Source organism: Salmo salar, chromosome ssa01 (assembly GCF_905237065.1).
Source record: "Salmo salar chromosome ssa01, Ssal_v3.1, whole genome shotgun sequence".
NCBI classification, from domain to species: domain Eukaryota; kingdom Metazoa; phylum Chordata; class Actinopteri; order Salmoniformes; family Salmonidae; genus Salmo; species Salmo salar.
In genome coordinates, this window is record NC_059442.1 from 21,812,390 (window position 1) to 21,831,751 (window position 19,362).

The 19,362-nt window shown below is 47.5% G+C and overlaps 1 protein-coding gene across 3 annotated transcripts in view; it reads right to left on the reverse strand.

The window, feature by feature from the left end:
• The window catches only part of LOC106575182 (rho guanine nucleotide exchange factor TIAM2), a 107,210-nt gene that overhangs the window by 34,191 nt on the left and 53,657 nt on the right, over positions 1 to 19,362 (reverse strand). For all 3 annotated transcript variants that reach the window (XM_014151838.2, XM_014151537.2, XM_014151621.2), the window contains exons 10-15: positions 12,420 to 12,587; positions 11,601 to 11,705; positions 11,400 to 11,478; positions 11,164 to 11,253; positions 9,348 to 9,581; positions 1,276 to 1,379 (exon numbers count right to left, since the gene is read on the reverse strand). In XM_014151838.2, coding sequence (XP_014007313.2) covers positions 1,276 to 1,379; positions 9,348 to 9,581; positions 11,164 to 11,253; positions 11,400 to 11,478; positions 11,601 to 11,705; positions 12,420 to 12,587 — 780 coding nt within the window. The remainder of the gene's footprint in view (positions 1 to 1,275; positions 1,380 to 9,347; positions 9,582 to 11,163; positions 11,254 to 11,399; positions 11,479 to 11,600; positions 11,706 to 12,419; positions 12,588 to 19,362) is intronic.

Sequence of the window (19,362 nt, forward strand, 5' to 3'; positions counted from 1 at the left end):
GTCATTTCCCCAAATTTGAAACCCTTATTCAAGGTTTCAGACCTCTCTGATGAGATTAGGCTAGGGGGGATGCAGAGAATGGGGGGGGGGGGGCGCAGAGAGCTGTGGGTTGGCAGCGCACTACATTGCTGCCTGCCATAAGATGAGGAACAGTGACTGACAGGCACTGTCCTCTAAGCCATTGTATGATTATTTTGGTAACTGAATGCCCCGTTGACAATCTTGATTATTATTATTATCATTTTAATTATGTTAATATTGTACGCTTTGGCAATAGGTACATTGTTACGTCATGCCAAATAAGACATTTGAATTGAGAGACAGAGAGTGACACAGCGAGAGGGAGAGAGAGACAGAGAGAGAGAGACAGAGAGAGAGAGACAGAGAGAGAGAGAGACAGAGAGAGAGAGAGACAGAGAGAGTGAGAGAGCGACAGAGAGAGAGCGACAGAGAGAGAGCGACAGAGAGAGAGCGACAGAGAGAGAGCGACAGAGAGAGAGACAGACACAGAGACAGAGAGAGAGAGAAGCGACAGAGACAGAGGTCTATTCTCCCTCCATGCTAGGGATGGAGCCATGAAGGAGATGATGCTAGCAGTGTCCATGAAGGAGATGATGCTAGCAGTGTCCATGAAGGAGATGATGCTAGCAGTGTCCATGAAGGAGATGATGCTAGCAGTGTCCATGAAGGAGATGATGCTAGCAGTGTCCATGAAGGAGATGATGCTAGCAGTGGGCTTTGGAGCTCAGTACCCTGCCTCATCCCTAGCAGACCAACCCTGACTGTCTTTACAACTCTCTACTATTCAGGATGTCTATCTGGGGTAATATTCATGTGCTGGGGCCTCAGCGTGACAGTGAGGTTAGTGGCAGGCAGAGGAGTGTTGACAGTATGGGCATTAGACCGAGACACAGGGCCTCTCTCTGAGTGTGACAGTAACAAGCCGTCTTTCGACTGAGCCCAGGTCGGTGTAATTATATAGAGATCGCTCTAAGACTGGTGCCAAGTCATCTTCAGCCTCGCTACCACAGCACAGCTGTCCTTGATGAGGGGCGCCGAGCAGCAAACACATTTATACGCACAGCACACACACTTATTTGCACACATATACTTTAGCAACTGTGTTTCAAGATTGCTTATGTTCATGATCTCTCTGTTGATTATTCTGTAGTGTGAATTAATCTCTCTCTCATTCTGTCTTCCTCTCTGTATGTTTATTCTGACTCATCCTGCCCAGTGTGGGCAGTACCAGTGGCAGCGTAGATTCAGTCTTACCTTGCTGTGTTGTACGGCCCTGTGGCTGTTGTAGGAGGGCTGTAGACCATTCTCCAGCCCAGAGCCTAAGGACTCACCAAGGACCTCTGGCACCAAGGACACACCTGTAAGACACAGCAATTAGCATTAGCATCACATTTACGGGATGATGTTCAGTGTTTTTTAGTTAACTGGCTTGGCTATTTAATACAAGCACAGCCAATTGGAATAGTGGTATATATGAAGGAAATGCTGTTGTCCTCGAGGCCAGTCCTGTCACACACCATTTCCTCTGAGAGGGGGTGATGATTACAGTTCAGCATCCATCTGCTGACCACATAGCACACACACAGTTCTGTAGTAACAGTGTACCATGCCATCATAGGTGTCTACAGGGAGATGTGGACTAGAAATGCAGCATTCTAAAACATCACAGTGAAGTGGCTCTTCCATTTGTCAGTCAAGGGAACCAATCAAACCGTTCCCTTCGTCTGTTGGACATGGTCTCAGCGGAGAGCTGATGATAATTAACTCCTGTAGCAGTCTTTCTAAACATCCCATTTTGGGAAAGTTCACAGTCACACGGTGCCTCTGGTTAAAGGCACCTGACTGGATTAACTGAGGTCAGATCTGATTACACTAACTGGGTCTGGTAGGGACATCTACCCTTCCTGCCTTCTTCCCTCCCTGCTTCTAACAAACTCACAGGCTATTGGGAAATCAACTCAGCACATGAGCACAATCAATTGATTTGACCTTTTGATTGGTAGGTAAACACCTGGCGAATTAGGTTTTTCAGAAGCACTTATCAGAGAGATGCAGCTGGACAAACCCTTTCCCTACTAAGCATATCTCAAAGCAATATAATATGTCACAAAACATTTCACACACACCAGGGGTCCTGGCTGGTTGTTGTCACACTAGCATGGCTCAGAGTTGACCTCGCATCACCCTCGTCAGCCTGACTGGCATCACACCCCCTCTAGAGGCAGAGGATGAAACTGCAGTCATGTTGTTCCTATCTCATATCTTATGTACAGTAAGATGCTTTTATCTCCATCTGAGTGGCAAGCCAGTGGCTACCCAGTTTTCGGTAAGTTGTACTGCATGTCATCATCAGTCCTGTAGTGTGAAGTGTTGCCTGGGGTGTTGGTTCAGGATGTTGTCGTGACAAATTACTGTCATTCACTCTCTTGTACAACTGTGAGAACTCGACACCCTAACTACTTGAAAGAGAAACTTTCTGAATTCTCATACGCAGAATAAATGACCTAAAGCATAATTACATGAAAACCCTATCTGTATAAATAGTGTGGTGAGATAATCCCTCAGAGAATCAAACTGCTGCATGAAAATTCATCATCATTTCACTAACGAGCAAAACTATGAAGACATAGACCAAATCGTCACCAGCTAAAGCAATTACACAAACTTAATTTCCACTGCATACAAGACACTTCTTCAAAGTCATGAAACATATAAATATACAGTAGAGGAAAACATGACTATATATTTTGATACCCTCACCTTAGAAATGAATGTATTCTGATACCCTCACCTTAGAAATGAATGTATTTTTATACCCTCACCTTAGAAATGAATGTATTCTGATACCCTTACCTTAGAAATGAATGTATTTTGATACCCTCACCTTAGAAATGAATGCCAGTCAGGGAAGAGTAAAACTATGTGGGCTTTAAAAGACTAATGCCTGCTCATGCAACTGTGACTGTTTTAGCTAGCTGCATGCGAGGCGTTACTCCAGAACCCTGCCTCACTGTGTCAGTCATCACCGGAAACTAAGCCTACGATAGGAAGAGACCTTCAGTAAAACACCTTCTTATTAAAACAATTCCTCTGTCCCCTGAACATACATGTTCCCAAGCTTAAGACCTTTCTAGACATTTCCACTGCTCATCGGTCCGGCTGACTGAAGGGTCAATGTGGCTGATGGATTTTCAGGAAGTATAGCCTCTGCTGAGTCCTCAACAACTGGATGCTCCAGTTTTCAGGGAAAATGGAAAGGGACCGTGACACAACTTCCACTTTTAGATGTTAACCAAGGCGACACTCCGTCTCAACTCCTCTGCCACATTTACCGAATTGGTTGAACAGTGTAGAAGAGAACCTCCCCAGACAGTTTTTTTCTCTCTTTTCTCGGTAGGACCAGTATATAGGGGGATATAGTTAAAGCCTGCTATGTTAGGTTCGAGGAAGTATAACGTATTGGGGCTGATGGGTTTTGAGGAAGTATAACGTATTGGGGCTGATGGGTTTTGAGGAAGTATAACGTATTGGGGCTGATGGGTTTTGAGGAAGTATAACGTATTGGGGCTGATGGGTTTTGAGGAAGTATAACGTATTGGGGCTGATGGGTTTTGAGGAAGTATAACGTATTGGGGCTGATGGGTTCTGAGGAAGTATAACGTATTGGGGCTGATGGGTTCTGAGGAAGTATTTGACTCTCATAAAAAGGAAGTCTGTGGTGACTTCTTAGGGTGTAAGTGACAAACAGATCATCTAAATGATCATCTCTACAGACAGAGATAAGCAGACGTAGAAGAGAGGGCTGTAAAAGAGAGAGAGAGCTGGAGAATTGTCAGCCAAATTCTTTGAAAGATGAGTGATGATTAGTATTTTGTTTATATAATGTTTATAATAGTAATGTCATTTCATACAGAAAACCAATTGTTGGCACTTTCCACAGAACCCTACAGCATTTCACCCCTTCTGAAAAAACCTACACTCGATCCCTCCGATGTCAACAACTACAGACCAGTATCCCTTCTTTCTTTTCTCTCCAAAACTCTTGAACATGCCGTCCTTGGCCAGCTCTCCTGCTATCTCTCTCAGAATGACCTTCTTTATCCTAATCAGTCAGGTTTCAAGACTGGGCATTCAACTGAGACTGCTCTTCTCTGTGTCACGGAGGCTGTCCGCACTGCTAAAGCTAACTCTCTCTCCTCTGCTCTCATCCTTCTAGACCTATCTGCTGCCTTTGATACTGTGAACCATCAGATCCTCCTCTCCACCCTCTCTGAGTTGGGCATCTCCGGCGCGGCCCACGCTTGGATTGCGTCCTACCTGACAGGTCGCTCCTACCAGGTGGCGTGGCGAGAATCTGTCTCCGCACCATTCGCTCTCACCACTGGTGTCCCCCAGGGCTCTGTTCTAGGCCCTCTCCTATTCTCGCTATACACCAAGTCACTTGGCTCTGTCATATCCTCACATGGTCTCTCCTATCATTGCTATGCAGACGACACACAATTAATCTTCTCCTTTCCCCCTTCTGATAACCAGGCGGCAAATCGCATCTCTGCATGTCTGTCAGACATATCAGTGTGGATGACGGATTACCACCTCAAGCTGAACCTCGGCAAGATGGAGCTGCTCTTCCTCCCGGGGAAGGACTGCCCGTTCCATGATCTCGCCATCACGGTTGACAACTCCTTTGTGTCCTCCTCCCAGAGTGCTAAGAACCTTGCCGTGATCCTGGACAACACCCTGTCGTTCTCCACTAACATCAAGGCGGTGACCCGATCCTGTAGGTTCATGCTCTACAACATTCGCAGAGTACGACCCTGCCTCACACAGGAAGCGGCGCAGGTCCTAATCCAGGCACTTGTCATCTCCCGTCTGGATTACTGCAACTCGCTGTTGGCTGGGCTCCCTGCATGTGCCATTAAACCCCTACAACTCATCCAGAACGCCGCAGCCCGTCTGGTGTTCAACCTTCCCAAGTTCTCTCACGTCACCCCGCTCCTCCGCTCTCTCCACTGGCTTCCAGTTGAAGCTCGCATCCGCTACAAGACCATGGTGATTGCCTACGGAGCTGTGAAGGGAACGGCACCTCTATACCTTCAGGCTCTGATCAGGCCCTACACCCAAACAAGGGCACTGCGTTCATCCACCTCTGGCCTGCTGGCCCCCCTACCTCTGAGGAAGCACAGTTCCCGCTCAGCCCAGTCAAAACTGTTCGCTGCTCTGGCACCCCAATGGTGGAACAAGCTCCCTCACGACGCCAGGACAGCGGAGTCAATCACCACCTTCCGGAGACACCTGAAACCCCACCTCTTTAAGGAATACCTAGGATAGGATAAAGTAATCCTTCTAACCCCCCCCCTCTTAAAAGATTTAGATGCACTATTGTAAAGTGGTTGTTCCACCGGATATCATAAGGTGAATGCACCAATTTGTAAGTCGCTCTGGATAAGAGCGTCTGCTAAATGACTTAAATGTAATGTAAAAATGTAATTTGTCTGATATTCTGGCATCCTTTCAATAATGAGATCACATTGGTGGAGAGAAGCAAGTCAGCGCAACATCTTGCCAATAGACCATTTCCAGAGAAAGTGTTGGGAACGGAATCGAGGCAGGTTGGTGGTACCCACACCTACTGATAGTAGGCCCAGTCCTGCCACAGTATCTGCCAAGTAGCAGCAATTCTGTGGAAGTGTGACTGTGACTATATCACCAGCCATCTGCCACAGCCAGGAACACTTGTTGGCAGCGGTGAGTAGAGAGACATGTTGTATGTTTACTGGTCTCAGTGCACAGTAGATATAGTATACATCAGGGGTATTCAACCGGGGATCCGTGGACCCCAAGGGGGCCATAGTGTAGGGGGTCCTGGACTTCCTGACGGGTCGCCCCCATGTGGTTAAGATAGGCAAAAACACCTCCAATACACTGATCCTCAACACAGGGGCCCCACAAGGGTGGGTGCTCAGCCCTCTCCTGTACTCCCTGTTTGCCCATGACTGCATGGCCACGCACACCTCCAACTTAATCATTAAGTTTGCAGACGACACAACAGTCGTAGGCCTGATTACCAACAACGACAAGACAGCCTAAAGGGAGGTGGTGAGGGCCCCGGTGGAGTGGTGCAATGAAAATAACCACTCCCTCAACAAAACGAAGGAGCTGATCGTGGAATTCAGGAGACAGCCGAGGGAGCACAGCCCCATCCGCATCGATGTGGCCGCAGTGGAGAAGGTGAAAAGCTTCAAGTTCCTCAGCATACACATCACTGACAATCTGAAATGGTACGCCCACACAGACAGTATGGTGAAAAAGGCACAAGAGCGCCTCTTCAACCTCACGAAGCTGAAGAAATTTGGCTTGGCCCTTAAGACCATCACAAACTTTTACAGATGAACCATTGAGAGCATCCTGTCGGGCTGTATCACTACTTGGTACGGCAACTGCACCGCCCACAACCACAGGGCTTTCCAGAGGGTGGTGCGGTCTGCCCAACACATCACCGGTTGCACACTGCCTGCCCTCCAGGACATCTACAGCACCTGGTGTCACAGGAAGGCCCAGAAGACATCAAGGACCTCAGCCATCCGAGCCACGGCCTGTTCACCCCGCTATCATCCAGAAGGCGAGGTGAGTACAGTTGCATCAAAGCTGGGACTGAAAGACATCTTCTATCTCAAGGCCATCACTCTGTTAAATAGACATCACTAGCCGGCCTCCACTCAGTACCCTGCCCTGAACTTGGTCACTTTCAATAGCCGGCTACCACCCGGTTACTCAATCCTGCACCTTAGAGGCTGCTGCCCTATGTAGATAGACATGGAACACTGGTCACTTTAATAATGTTTACATAATGTTTTATCCATTTCATATGTATATACTGTATTCTAGTCAAGGTCATCCTTTTCAACTATTGCTGTACATATACTATTCTATCCTACGTATTCTATCCACATACTGTCCATAATGTCTATACTGTACTTGGAAATGTCCATTTTGTCCATTAAAATAACAAATTGATCAGAAATACAGTGTTGACATTGTTAATGTTGTAAATGACTATTGTAGCTGGAAACTGATTTTTTTATGGAATATCTACATAGGCGTACAGAGGCCCATTATCAGCAACCATCACTCCTGTGTTCCAATGGCACGTTGTGTTAGCTAATCCAAGTTAAAATTTTAAAAGGCTAATTGATCATTAAAAAGCTATTTTACAATTATGGTAGCACAGCTGAAAACTGTTTGTGGGTTTGATTACAAGCTCAAAATGGCCAGAAACAAATAACATTCTTCTGAAACTAGTCAGTCTATTCTTGTTCTGAGAAATGAAGGCTATTCCATGAGAGAAATTGCCAAGAAACTGAAGATCTCGTACAACGCTGTGTACTACTCCCTTCACAGAACAGGGCAAACTGGCTCTAACCAGAATAGAAAGAGGAGTGGGAGGCCCTGGTGCACAACTGAGCAAGAGAACAAGCACATTAGAGTGTCTAGTTTGAGAAACAGACGCCTCACAAGTCCTTAACTGGCAGCTTCATTAAATAGTACCCGCAAGACACAAGTCTCAATGTCAACAGTGAAGAGGCAACTCCGGGATGCTGGCCTTCTAGGCAGGGCTGCAAAGAAAAAGCCATATCTCAAACTGGCCAATAAAAAGAAAAGATTAAGATGGGCAAAAGAACACAGACACTGGACAGAGGAACAACATTAACAATGTCTACAATGTATTTTTGATCAATTTGATGTTATTTTAATAGACAAAAAATGTGCTTTTCTTTCAAAAACAAGGACATTTCTAAGTGTCCCCAAACTTTTGAATGGTAGTGTATATATGCAGTACCAGTCAAAAGTTTGGATACACTGACTCATTACAGGGTTTTCTACATTGTAGAATAATAGTGAAGACATCAAAACTATGAAATAACACACATGGAATCATGTAGTAACCAAAGTAGCCACCCTTTGCCTTGATGACAGCTTTGCACACTCTTGGTATTCTCTCAACCAGCTTCATGAGGTAGTCACCTGGAACGCATTTAAATTAACAGGTGTGCCTTGTTAAAAGTCAATTTGTGGAATTTATTTCCTTCTTAAAATGCGTTTGAGTCAATCAGTTGTGTTGTGACAAGGTAGGGGTGGTGTCCCTTAGAAGCTGGTTGAGAGAATGCCAAGAGTGTGCAAAGCTGCCATCAAGGCAAAGGGTGGCTACTTTTAAGAATCTCAAATATTAAATATATTTGTATTTGTTTAACACTTGTTTGGTTACTGCATGACTCCATATGTGTTAATTCATAGTTCTGATGTCTTCACTATTATTCTACAATGTAAAAATAAAGAAAAACCCTGTAATGAGTAGGTGTGTCCAAACTTTTGACTGATACTGTATTTATACTCCGGACTCCGATATTGCTCGTCCTAATATTTCTATAATTAATTATTTTACTTTTAGATTTGTGTGTATTCTTAGATATTACTGAACTGTTGGAGACAGGAACACAAGCATTTCACTACACCCGCAATAACATCTGCTAAATACAGTATGTATATGATATATATATATATAAAATAAATATCGTTAGCAACAGAAAACACATTTTCAAAGAAAAGAGAAGAGAAGAATATCTTCTTTCTAATGATCATATTACACTCACTGGAGCTCATTATACTCACTGGAGTCTCTGACGGCAAGTGCCGCTGGCTGCTGATAACCTGTTTTGACTTGGACATACATTTTTGCTGACACTTGGCTAACCTTTGTTTAACCAGCTAAACAGCTGCTATTAGCTAAAATGTTCTCCTAGCTAATAGGCTATGGTAGAATTCATACTTCCTCTTCCAATTATGTGGGGAGGTGAAAATAATGAAAAACGATCTACCAAATCTATTCATTTAAAACATGTGATTACTTCTCCTTGACATTATTATTCACCTGATAAGACAAGAAAAAAATTATATTCTTAACATATGATGGGGGTCCCTGGGCCGCCTCGATGGAGGCCCCTGGGCAAGAAAAGGTTGAAGACCCCTGGTATAAAATACTAATCCAAGGCAGGCATCAATAAGTTATCAATCTGACTGTGTAATGTAATTGCTGGTAATTGAGTTAGCTTCATAGTAAACCAGCTGACGCTCTGAGTTTGATCATACCATTGATGCCAGTTCTTTGAGCCAGTGACCTGAAGCGCAGAGGATTTTCCCACACTGTATAGCTACAGTAATTGTGTTAGACCTGTGACGTGTTGCCTACCAGCCTTTTGGCAAAGACACAGTGTGGTGTGTATGCGCGCGCGTGTGTGTCTTAGTATGTGTGTGAGTGTGCACAATTTCACCTGTAGTGAACTTGGCTTGGTGGTGTGTGTCCAGGAAGTCCTGCAGCAGCTGTGATTGGTTGGACAGTGGGGTCGAAGTCGAGGGGTCAGAGGTCAGGGGTGAGGTGGGCGGTGCGTCCCGTCTGAGGGTGAGCTGGAGGGTCTGCTCAGCGAACAGCTTCTGGATCAGACCCAGGTCCAAAGTTGACACGCCTCGACTGTTCAGAACCACAATCTCATTACCTGGTCTCAGGCCTGGGTGAGGAACACACAGTAAGAAATAAAGTCACACTACAGTAACACAGAGATATGCATGTAGTGTAAATAAACATCCTCTCACTGTCAACTGAGTTTATTTTCAGCAAACTTAACATGTGTAAATATTTGTATGAACATAACAAGATTCAACAACTGAGACATAAAATGAACAAGTTCCACAGACATGTGACTAACAGAAATGGAATAATGTGTCCCTGAACAAAGGGGGGGTCAAAATCAAAAGCAACAGTCAGTATCTGATGTGGCCACCAGCTGCATTAAGTACTGCAGTGTATGTCCTCCTCATGGACTGCACCAGATTCGCCAGTTCTTGCTGTGAGATGTTACCGGACTCTTCCACCAAGGCACCTGCAAGTTCCTGGACATTTCTGGGGGGATTGGCCCTAGCCCTCACCCTCTGATCCAACAGGTCCCAGACGTGCTCAATGGGATTGAGATCCGGGCTCTTCGCTGGCTATGGCAGAACACTGACATTCCTGTCTTGCAGGAAATCACACACAGAACGAGCAGTATGGCTGGTGGTATTGTCATGCTGGAGGGTCATGTCAGGATGAGCTTGCAGGAAGGGTACCACATGAGGGAGGAGGATGTCTTCCCTGTAATGCACAGCGATGAGATTGCCTGCAATGACAACAAGCTCAGTCTGATGATGCTGTGACACACCGCCCCAGACCATGACGGACCCTCCACCTCCAAATCGATCCCGCTCCAGGGTACAGGCCTCGGTGTAACGCTCATTCCTTCGACGATAAACGCGAATCCGACCATCACCCCTTGTGAGACAAAACCACGACTCGTCAGTGAAGAGCATTTTTTGCCAGTCCTGTCTGGTCCAGCGACGGTGGGTTTGTGCCTATAGGCAACGTTGTTGCCGGTGATGTCTGGTCATGACCTGCCTTACAACAGGCCTACAAGCCCTCAGTCCAGCTTCTCTCAGCCTATTGCGGACAGTCTGAGCACTGATGGAGGGATTGTGCGTTCCTGGTGTAACTCGGGCAGTTGTTGTTGCCATCCTGTTCCTGTCCAGCAGGTGTGATGTTCGGATGTACCGATCCTGTGCAGGTGTTGACACACGTGGTCTGCCACTGCGAGGACGATCAGCTGTCCCTCCTGTCTCCCTGTAGCGCTGTCTTAGGCGTCTCACAGTACAGACATTACAATTTATTGCCCTGGCCACATCTGCAGTCCTCATGCCTCCTTGCAGCATGCCTAAGGCACGTTCACGCAGATGAGCAGGGACCCTGGGCATCTTTCTTTTGGTGTTTTTCAGAGTCAGTAGAAAGGCATCTTTAGTGTCCTAAGTTTTCATAACTGTGACCTTAATTGCCTTCTGTCTCTAAGCTGTTAGTGTCTTATCGACCGTTCCACAGGTGCATGTTCATTAATTGTTTATGGTTCATTGAACAAGCATGGGAAACAGTGTTTAAACCCTTTACAATGAAGATCTGTGAAGTTAATTTGGATTTTTACAAATAATCTTTGAAAGACAGGGTCCTGAAAAAGGGACGTTTCTTTTTTTGCAGAGTTTATTAATCAAAGTTAAGTGAAGTGAACATACCTTCACTGAAGGCCAGTCCATCAGGCAGAACCTCACTGACAAAGATGCGGCTGTTCCTCTGTTCATCTATGTGCCCTGTGACTGCAAAGCCTGACATCAGAGATGAGAGACAGCGTCAACGATGGCTAGTGCAATGATCATATATTTACAAATAGAGCTGAACTAATGATTTATAGGATCTATGAGGCAATGACACACACATACTGTTCCTGTCTGCTAGAGTACAGAACACCTACCAAAGTCTCCAGTGCAGGCAGGTCTCGTCATGTGCAGGGTAAATACATTCATTGGAAACACCTCTAGCTCGTCATACAACTGCACAAAGGAAACAACTCAGTCAGATAACACCTTCACACATAGGTCAGGGATGTTAAACACAACTAAAATCCTCTGTGCATTTCCAGTGAAGTATTATGCTGAATAAGGTGTTTGCTCACCAGGTCATGTAGGAGTTCGCTGGGTGCTGGGGTGCGGACCTCTACGTTCTGGGCCACACATCTGTGCAGTCTGAGACAGTGCAGGTTAGGGTCCAGCTGCGTCAACTGTGATAGGGAAACATTGTCTGTCAACACCCTGAATGCAGCAATAAACAGCAAATACAACTAGTCTAGACCAGGCACCTGGTCTACACAAAAAGGCATATGACGTGGGATGTGTTCACTGCAGCACAAAGGTGATTAAGATGAAGTGGCGTCAAGTTTGATGAATAAAGTGTGTGTGTACATGTGTCTGTGCTGTGTGGGTGTGAGAATGAGCTAGCCAGCCATCCCACTGCTGTCACACCCAACACACAGGTCAGAGAGTGCATGGCAGTGTGTGTGTGTGTGTGTGTGTGTGTGTGTGTGTGTGTGTGTGTGTGTGTGTGTGTGTGTGTGTGTATATATTTATACACCAGACCCTAAGGGCAGGGAGTAGGATACAGACAATGAGACAGCAAAGTAACTGTCTGGAACTGTCTACTGTACAAGCCATTTAAAAAATGGACACAAGAGCTCTAACAATGGGCATAACACTAAATAAGATATGAGAGGTTCACAAAAGGCACAAGAGCATGAGTTGGTCAAATTACTGACAGATTGGAGCTTCTAACATGACTACATTGACAAGAGTTGTTTTTAAATAAAAGCAGGCTTAATAAGAGCAAGGCATAACCTCAAGTAAAAGCTTTTCTCATTAAGTACTGTTTCATAACTAAAACTAAGTGTTCAGAGCTCTCAGAACCCTAATATTAAAACACTCACTGGGCCTTGACTCACCTTGCAGGCTAGGGAGACGACATCAGCCACTGTATGGTCCCGTCTCATAGGCACTTGGACGGCGTGGCTGTCAGGCATGTAAACACAGCTCAGTGTTTCACCACTGCTCTCCCATTGACCGCCCTCAGGGGGAGCCAGAGAGTAGTGGTTGGTCAGGCTGTCCAGTCTCTGACAGGAGGGAGAGAGGGAGAGCAAGAAAATGAGAAAGGGAGAGGAAGAAAAGGAGAAAGAGAGAGCGAGAGAAAGGAAGGGAGAGAGAGAGAAGCAGACAGATCAATAGGTTTCCATTAAACCGATGCAGAAACTGGCAGTGGCTCAAAGTCCTGTACGAAGATGTCATGCAATTAGCCATTTAGACATCACAGGACGCAGTTGTTTCATATAATAGCCATCATAATGGTGGTGTACACAAGGGAATTGATTACAGGGGGTTATTGGCAGAGTTTGTGAGGAGCGAGTCTAGCCTGGGCGACATCTACAACGATCTACAAAAATACTTTGCATCATCATCATCATGATGATAATAGGCTCATTTAGTTCTGAGTGCCATCCAGATGATTTCATGTTTAGTGATGGATTAATGGCTGCCTTGACAGGCTCCTTCCTGGAGTCCATCAGGCCAATTATTCCCTATCCACATTAACAATGAGGTTGGGGTTAGTATTAATGCTGGGTTGTCCTGCCACGGGGCCTCAGAAGCAGCAGTATTTGGGTTTTGGTTGCGACTCCATGTCTCTGAAGGGAAAACAGCCACTGCTGCATTAAGGGTTGTGGGCGATGCCACAGTAACTACACAGACCACAGCTGTTATACAGGCTCCACATAGCGAGTAAACACTCAAACATGTTTAAAAAGTCACAACCAGCAGAAACAACCAATGATTCAGCAGCACTTCAATGAAAACACTTCACACTAGAGAGAGAGACATTAAAATGTACAGTTGCTGTGTGGACTGAAGTAGAATAGTGGCGTTTTTGCACATTGGTAGACTACAGAGAGTGGTGTGTGTCTCCTGGACTCTGTGTGTCACAGAGGAAAACCTTGGGAGACATTCTCCCTCAGAGACCAGAGTGAGACTAGGGGACTAAGGTCTCTTTGACTGGGCCTATGTTTGTTGGGCATAAACATATGGTCACACGCGCACACAGAGAGAGTCTGGCGAGGATAACAAAGTGGCTTTCTGACCGAGGTTGCTGGAAAAACATGGTTGTACAAGAAAACAAGAAAACAGTCATTTCATTTTCCAGCAACATGTCCATCTGGGAAGAGAAACCTGACAGAACGCTGCCAACATAAAGCCTACCAATGTTCTGGCCAACGGGTTGCTCTAACCTTTGTGGAGACAAGCAACAGAGAGCTGATTCTTTCAGAACTTTCTGTCCACTCCTGTGGGTTAATGAGGTCATGTTTATACTTTCAGAGGGAGAGAAAAATGGTTGTCTTGGGAAAGGTTGCTTAACAACCCCCCTGCCTGCCTGTCTGTCCATCCAACATGGTGTGATTGGAAAATAACTGTTCTGTTGGCAGTTGGTGACCAGTCTGCCTCTTCACCTCAAGCCAAGTACATTTTTACATTTTAGTCATTTAGCAGACGCGTATCTATCCAGTAGTGTGTACTGGTCCCCCGTGGGAATCAAACCCACAACCCTGGTGTTGCAAGCACCCTGCTCTACCAACTGAGCCACACGGGACCCAGTCATTAATTGACCCAGGCAGGGTTGTAACGGCCTGGTCATCTTTCCACAGGCACTGCCAAGCCTTAGCACGTGTCGGCCCTTAACGTACGTGTGAGTGTGTATGTGTGAGTGTGTGTGTGTGTTGGTCTGTCTGTGATTGTCTGTGTGTGCGTGTGTCAAAACCCAAACCTATACTTCAGACTTTCCTCTCAGACTTTCCTCTTTCTAGCAGCGAACCACCACCATGAACCTTCATAACCCTCTTTCTAGCAGCGAACCACCACCATGAACCTTCGTAACCCTCTTTCTAGCAGCGAACCACCACCATGAACCTTCGTAACCCTCTTTCTAGCAGCGAACCACCACCATGAACCTTCATAACCCTCTTTCTAGCAGCGAACCACCACCATGAACCTTCGTAACCCTCTTTCTAGCAGCGAACCACCACCATGAACCTTCGTAACCCTCTTTCTAGCAGCGAACCACCACCATGAACCTTCGGAACCCTCTTTCTAGCAGCGAACCACCACCATGAACCTTCATAACCCTCTTTCTAGCAGCGAACCACCACCATGAACCTTCGTAACCCTCTTTCTAGCAGCGAACCACCACCATGAACCTTCATAACCCTCTTTCTAGCAGCGAACCACCACCATGAACCTTCGTAACCCTCTCTCTAGCAGCGAACCACCACCATGAACCTTCATAACCCTCTTTCTAGCAGCGAACCACCACCATGAACCTTCGTAACCCTCTTTCTAGCAGCGAACCACCACCATGAACCTTCGTAACCCTCTTTCTAGCAGCGAACCACCACCATGAACCTTCGGAACCCTCTTTCTAGCAGCCAACCACCACCATGAACCTTCATAACCCTCTTTCTAGCAGCGAACCACCACCATGAACCTTCGTAACCCTCTTTCTAGCAGCGAACCACCACCATGAACCTTCATAACCCTCTTTCTAGGAGCTAACCATCACACAAAAACACTTTCAACTCTGCCTCTGCCAACAGTGCCTCCTAGCAACATCCTAACACATACTACAGCCTAACAGATACTACAGCCTAACACACACTGCTCTTTTTTTATAAGAGGAAATAGAACACTATTATAATTCCATAGTGTCTTTCTACACTAGACAACTTGTTACAGCTGTTGATAAGTCATTGATAAATCTGCCACTTTTCTTCATGTCATTACATTAAGATATAAGGGGTCATAGCTATAGTCAATAGAATTCACAAGTTGATTTAAAACCTGTTTAACCCTTTATCATGGTTGGTGTCTTCAAGGATTTGTCCATAATCGTGTGACAAAACATTACTTTTCTGTCCTTGCATTTATGGAAGTGTAAGTTGCTGTTATACATATATTAAGCATTAATCAGTTAAAATTAGACATTGAACTTGAACCCTGTAAGAATCATGGAGTATGATGGGACGGCTGCCGGATGCCAGGGGTTTCTACTCCAGCTGGAGCTCTACCTGGCGACCGTCCAACCGGCTCCTTCGGGGTGTGAGAGCGTGTCCACCCTCGTCTCCTGCCTCTCAGGCAAAGCCCTGGGGTGGGCCAACGCAGTATGGAGTGAGAAAGACGCGGCATTGGACCATTACGCAGAGTTCACCCATCGCTTTCGGGCAGTGTTCGACCACCCGCATGAGGGTCGAGCAGCGGGTGAACGTCTGTTCCACCTGAGGCAGGGGACGAGGAGCGAGCAGGATTTCGCCTTGGATTTCCGGACCCTGGCCGCCAGCGCGGGATGGAACAACAGGGCCCTGATCGATCACTACCGGTGTAGTCTGCACGAGGACGTCCGTCGGGAGTTGGCCTGCCGAGACACCACCCTCACATTGGACCAGCTGGTGGACCTGTCCATCCGGCTGGACAACCTGCTGACTACCCGCGGACGTCCGGATCGGGGCCTGTCAGTTCCATCTCCCAGCACCTCCGCTCCGACGCCCATGGAGCTGGGAGGTGCTGCACTTAGGGCGACCGGAGGAGGGGCCATTCCCTGCACCATCTGTGGCCGCAGAGGGCACACTGCTGGTCGGTGCTGGGGGGGTTCCTCAGGGAGTCGAGGCAGCAGGCAGGGCACTGTCGTGTCACCCCAGGTGATTCGGCACCAGGCTCACCCAGAGCCCCCTGTTGCTCACATGTATGTGTTTATTTCATTTCCTGAGTTTTCCCCGCATTCCCAGCATAAGGCGCTAGTAGATTCAGGTGCAGCTGGGAATTTTATTGACCGTTCATTTGCCCATAGTTTAGGGATTCCCCTTGTTCCTGTGGATATGCCCTTCCCTGTGCACGCCCTAGATAGTCGACCATTAGGGTCAGGGCTGATTAGGGAGGCCACCGCTCCACTAGACATGGTTACGCAGGGTCATAAGGAGAGAAGCAGTCTCTTCCTTATTGATTCTCCTGCGTTTCCCGTGGTGCTGGGATTGATTACCCTGGTTGGCCTGTCATAACCCCACTATTTCGTGGCAACAGAGGGCTCTCAAGGGGTGGTCATGAGAGTGCTCAGGGAGGCATGTGGGGGTTTCCATCGGTGCGACTATGGTGGAAAGTCCAGACCAGGTCTCCATCGAGCGCATCCCCTCAGAATATGCCAATTTGGCTCTCGCCTTCTGTAAGAAGAGGGCGACTAAATTACCACCTCATCGACGGGGGGGATTGTGCGATAAATCTCCTGGTAGACGCAGCACTTCCCAGAAGTCACGTGTTTCCTCTGTCACAGGAGGAGACGGTGGCTATGGAAACATATGTCTCCGAATCCCTGGGGCAGGGATACATTCGGCCCTCCACTTCACCTGCCTCCTCGAGATTCTTTTTTGTGAAGAAGAAGGATGAGGGTCTGCGCCCGTGTATTGACTATCGAGGTATCAATCAGATCACTGTGAGGTACAGCTACCCGCTCCCTCTCATCGCCAGTGCGATCGAGTCAATGCACGGGGCGCTCTTCTTCACAAAATTGGATCTCAGGAGCGCTTACAACCTGGTGCGTATCCGGGAGGGGGACGAGTGGAAGACGGCATTTTGTACCACCTCAGAGCACTATGAGTACCTCGTCATGCCGTACGGGTTGATGAATGCTCCATCAGTCTTCCAGGCCTTTGTTGACAAGATATTCCGGGACCTGCACGGGCAGGGTGTTGTGGTGTATATCGACGACATTCTGATATACTCCGCTACACGCGCCGAGCACGTGTCCCTGTTGCGCAGGGTGCTTGGTCGACTGTTGGAGCATGACCTGTACGTCAAGGCTGAGAAATGTCTGTTCTTCCAACAGTCCGTCTCCTTCCTAGGGTACCGCATTTCCACGTCAGGGGTGGAGATGGAGAGTGACCGCATTTCAGCCGTGCGTAATTGGCCGACTCCCACCACGGTAAAGGAAGTGCAGCGCTTTCTAGGATTTGCCAACTACTACCGGAGGTTTATCCGGGGTTTTGGTCAGGTAGCGGCTCCCATTACCTCACTGCTGAAGGGGGGACCGGTGTGGCTGCAGTGGTCGGCTGAGGCGGACAGGGCGTTTGGTCACCCGAAAGCTCTGTTTACCTCGGCTCCCGTGCTGGCTCATCCGGATCCCTCTTTGGCGTTCGTAGTGGAGGTGGACGCGTCCGAGGCTGGGATAGGAGCCGTGCTCTCTCAGCACTCGGGCACGCCACCAAAGCTCCGCCCCTGTACTTTCTTTTCGAAGAAGCTCAGCCCGGCGGAGTGAAACTATGATGTGGGGGACCGGGAGCTGTTGGCTGTTGTCAAGGCTCTGAAGGCGTAGAGACATTGGCTTGAGGGGGCTAAACACCATTTTCTCATCTGGACTGACCACCGCAATCTGGAGTACATCCAGGCGGTGAGGAGACTGAACCCTCGCCAGGCAAGGTGGGCTATGTTCTTTACCCATTTTGTTTTCACTTTATCCGACAGACCAGGTTCCCAGAACGCTAAGGCAGACGCACTGTCCCGGATGTATGACACAGAGGAGCAGTCCATGGATCACACTCCCATACTTCCGGCCTCTTGCCTGGTGGCACCGGTGGTGTGGGAGCTGGACGCGGACATCGAGCTGGCGTTACGCACGGAGCCCACTCCCCCCCAGTGTCCAGCTGGGCGCCTGTATGTTCCATCTGCTGTCACCCTCCTCTGGTCATCCTGGCATCGGTCGGACGGTGCGTTGCCTTAGTGGGAAGTACTGGTGGCCCACCTTGGCCAAGGACGTGAGGGTTTATGTTTCCTCCTGCTCGGTGTGCGCCCAGTGCAAGGCTCCCAGGCACCTGCCCAGAGGGAAATTACAACCCCTACCCGTTCCACAACGGCCGTGGTCACACCTGTCGGTAGACTTCCTGATGGATCTTCCTCCCTCACAGGGCAACACCACGGTCCTGGTCGTTGTGGATCGGTTTTCTAAGTCCTGCCGTCTCCTCCCTTTGCCCGGTCTCCCTACGGCCCTACAGACTGCGGAGGCCCTGTTCATCTGCTGTCCTGCGCCTGACTCTCTACATCAGCTACACACAGGACCCTTACAGGATCTAACTGTTGGACAGTTTGTTGTATAGAGATATCAGAAATGCAGTGTAACTACATAACATTTAGTGTCTCCTTATGGTATGGCATGAAAACAGTTTTCATGGGCACACAAATCCAAAATAATGTAGGCATTGCAATATTGAATGCTCTAAACCAAAATAGTCACCTTACCTTGATACTTAAAACCTAAATCGATACTGATGTGGTTCTTCAATAATTATGCATAATATTTGTTGGATGCACATTTGGTGTCAAGCTGATTAGTTACGCCGTAATATTTTCAGAATGCCATCCGTTTGTCACCAAAGCCCCATATACTACCCACCACTGCGACCTGTACGCTCTCGTCGGCTGGCCTTCGCTTCATAATCGTCGCCAAACACATTGGCTCCAGGTCATCTACAAGACTCTGCTAGGTAAAGTCCCCCCTTATCTCCGCTCACTGGTCACCATAGCAGCACCCACCTGTAGCACGCGCTCCAGCAGGTATATCTCTCTGGTCACCCCTAAAGCCAACTCCTCCTTTGGTCGTCTCTCCTTCCAGTTCTCTGCTGCCAATGACTGGAACGAACTACAAAAATCTCTGAAACTGGAAACACTTATCTCCCTCACTAGCTTTAAGCACCAGCTGTCAGAGCAGCTCACAGATCACTGCACCTGTACATAGCCCATCTATAATTTAGCCCAAACTACTACCTTCTTCCCCTTCTGTATTTATTTATTTTATTTATTTTGCTCCTT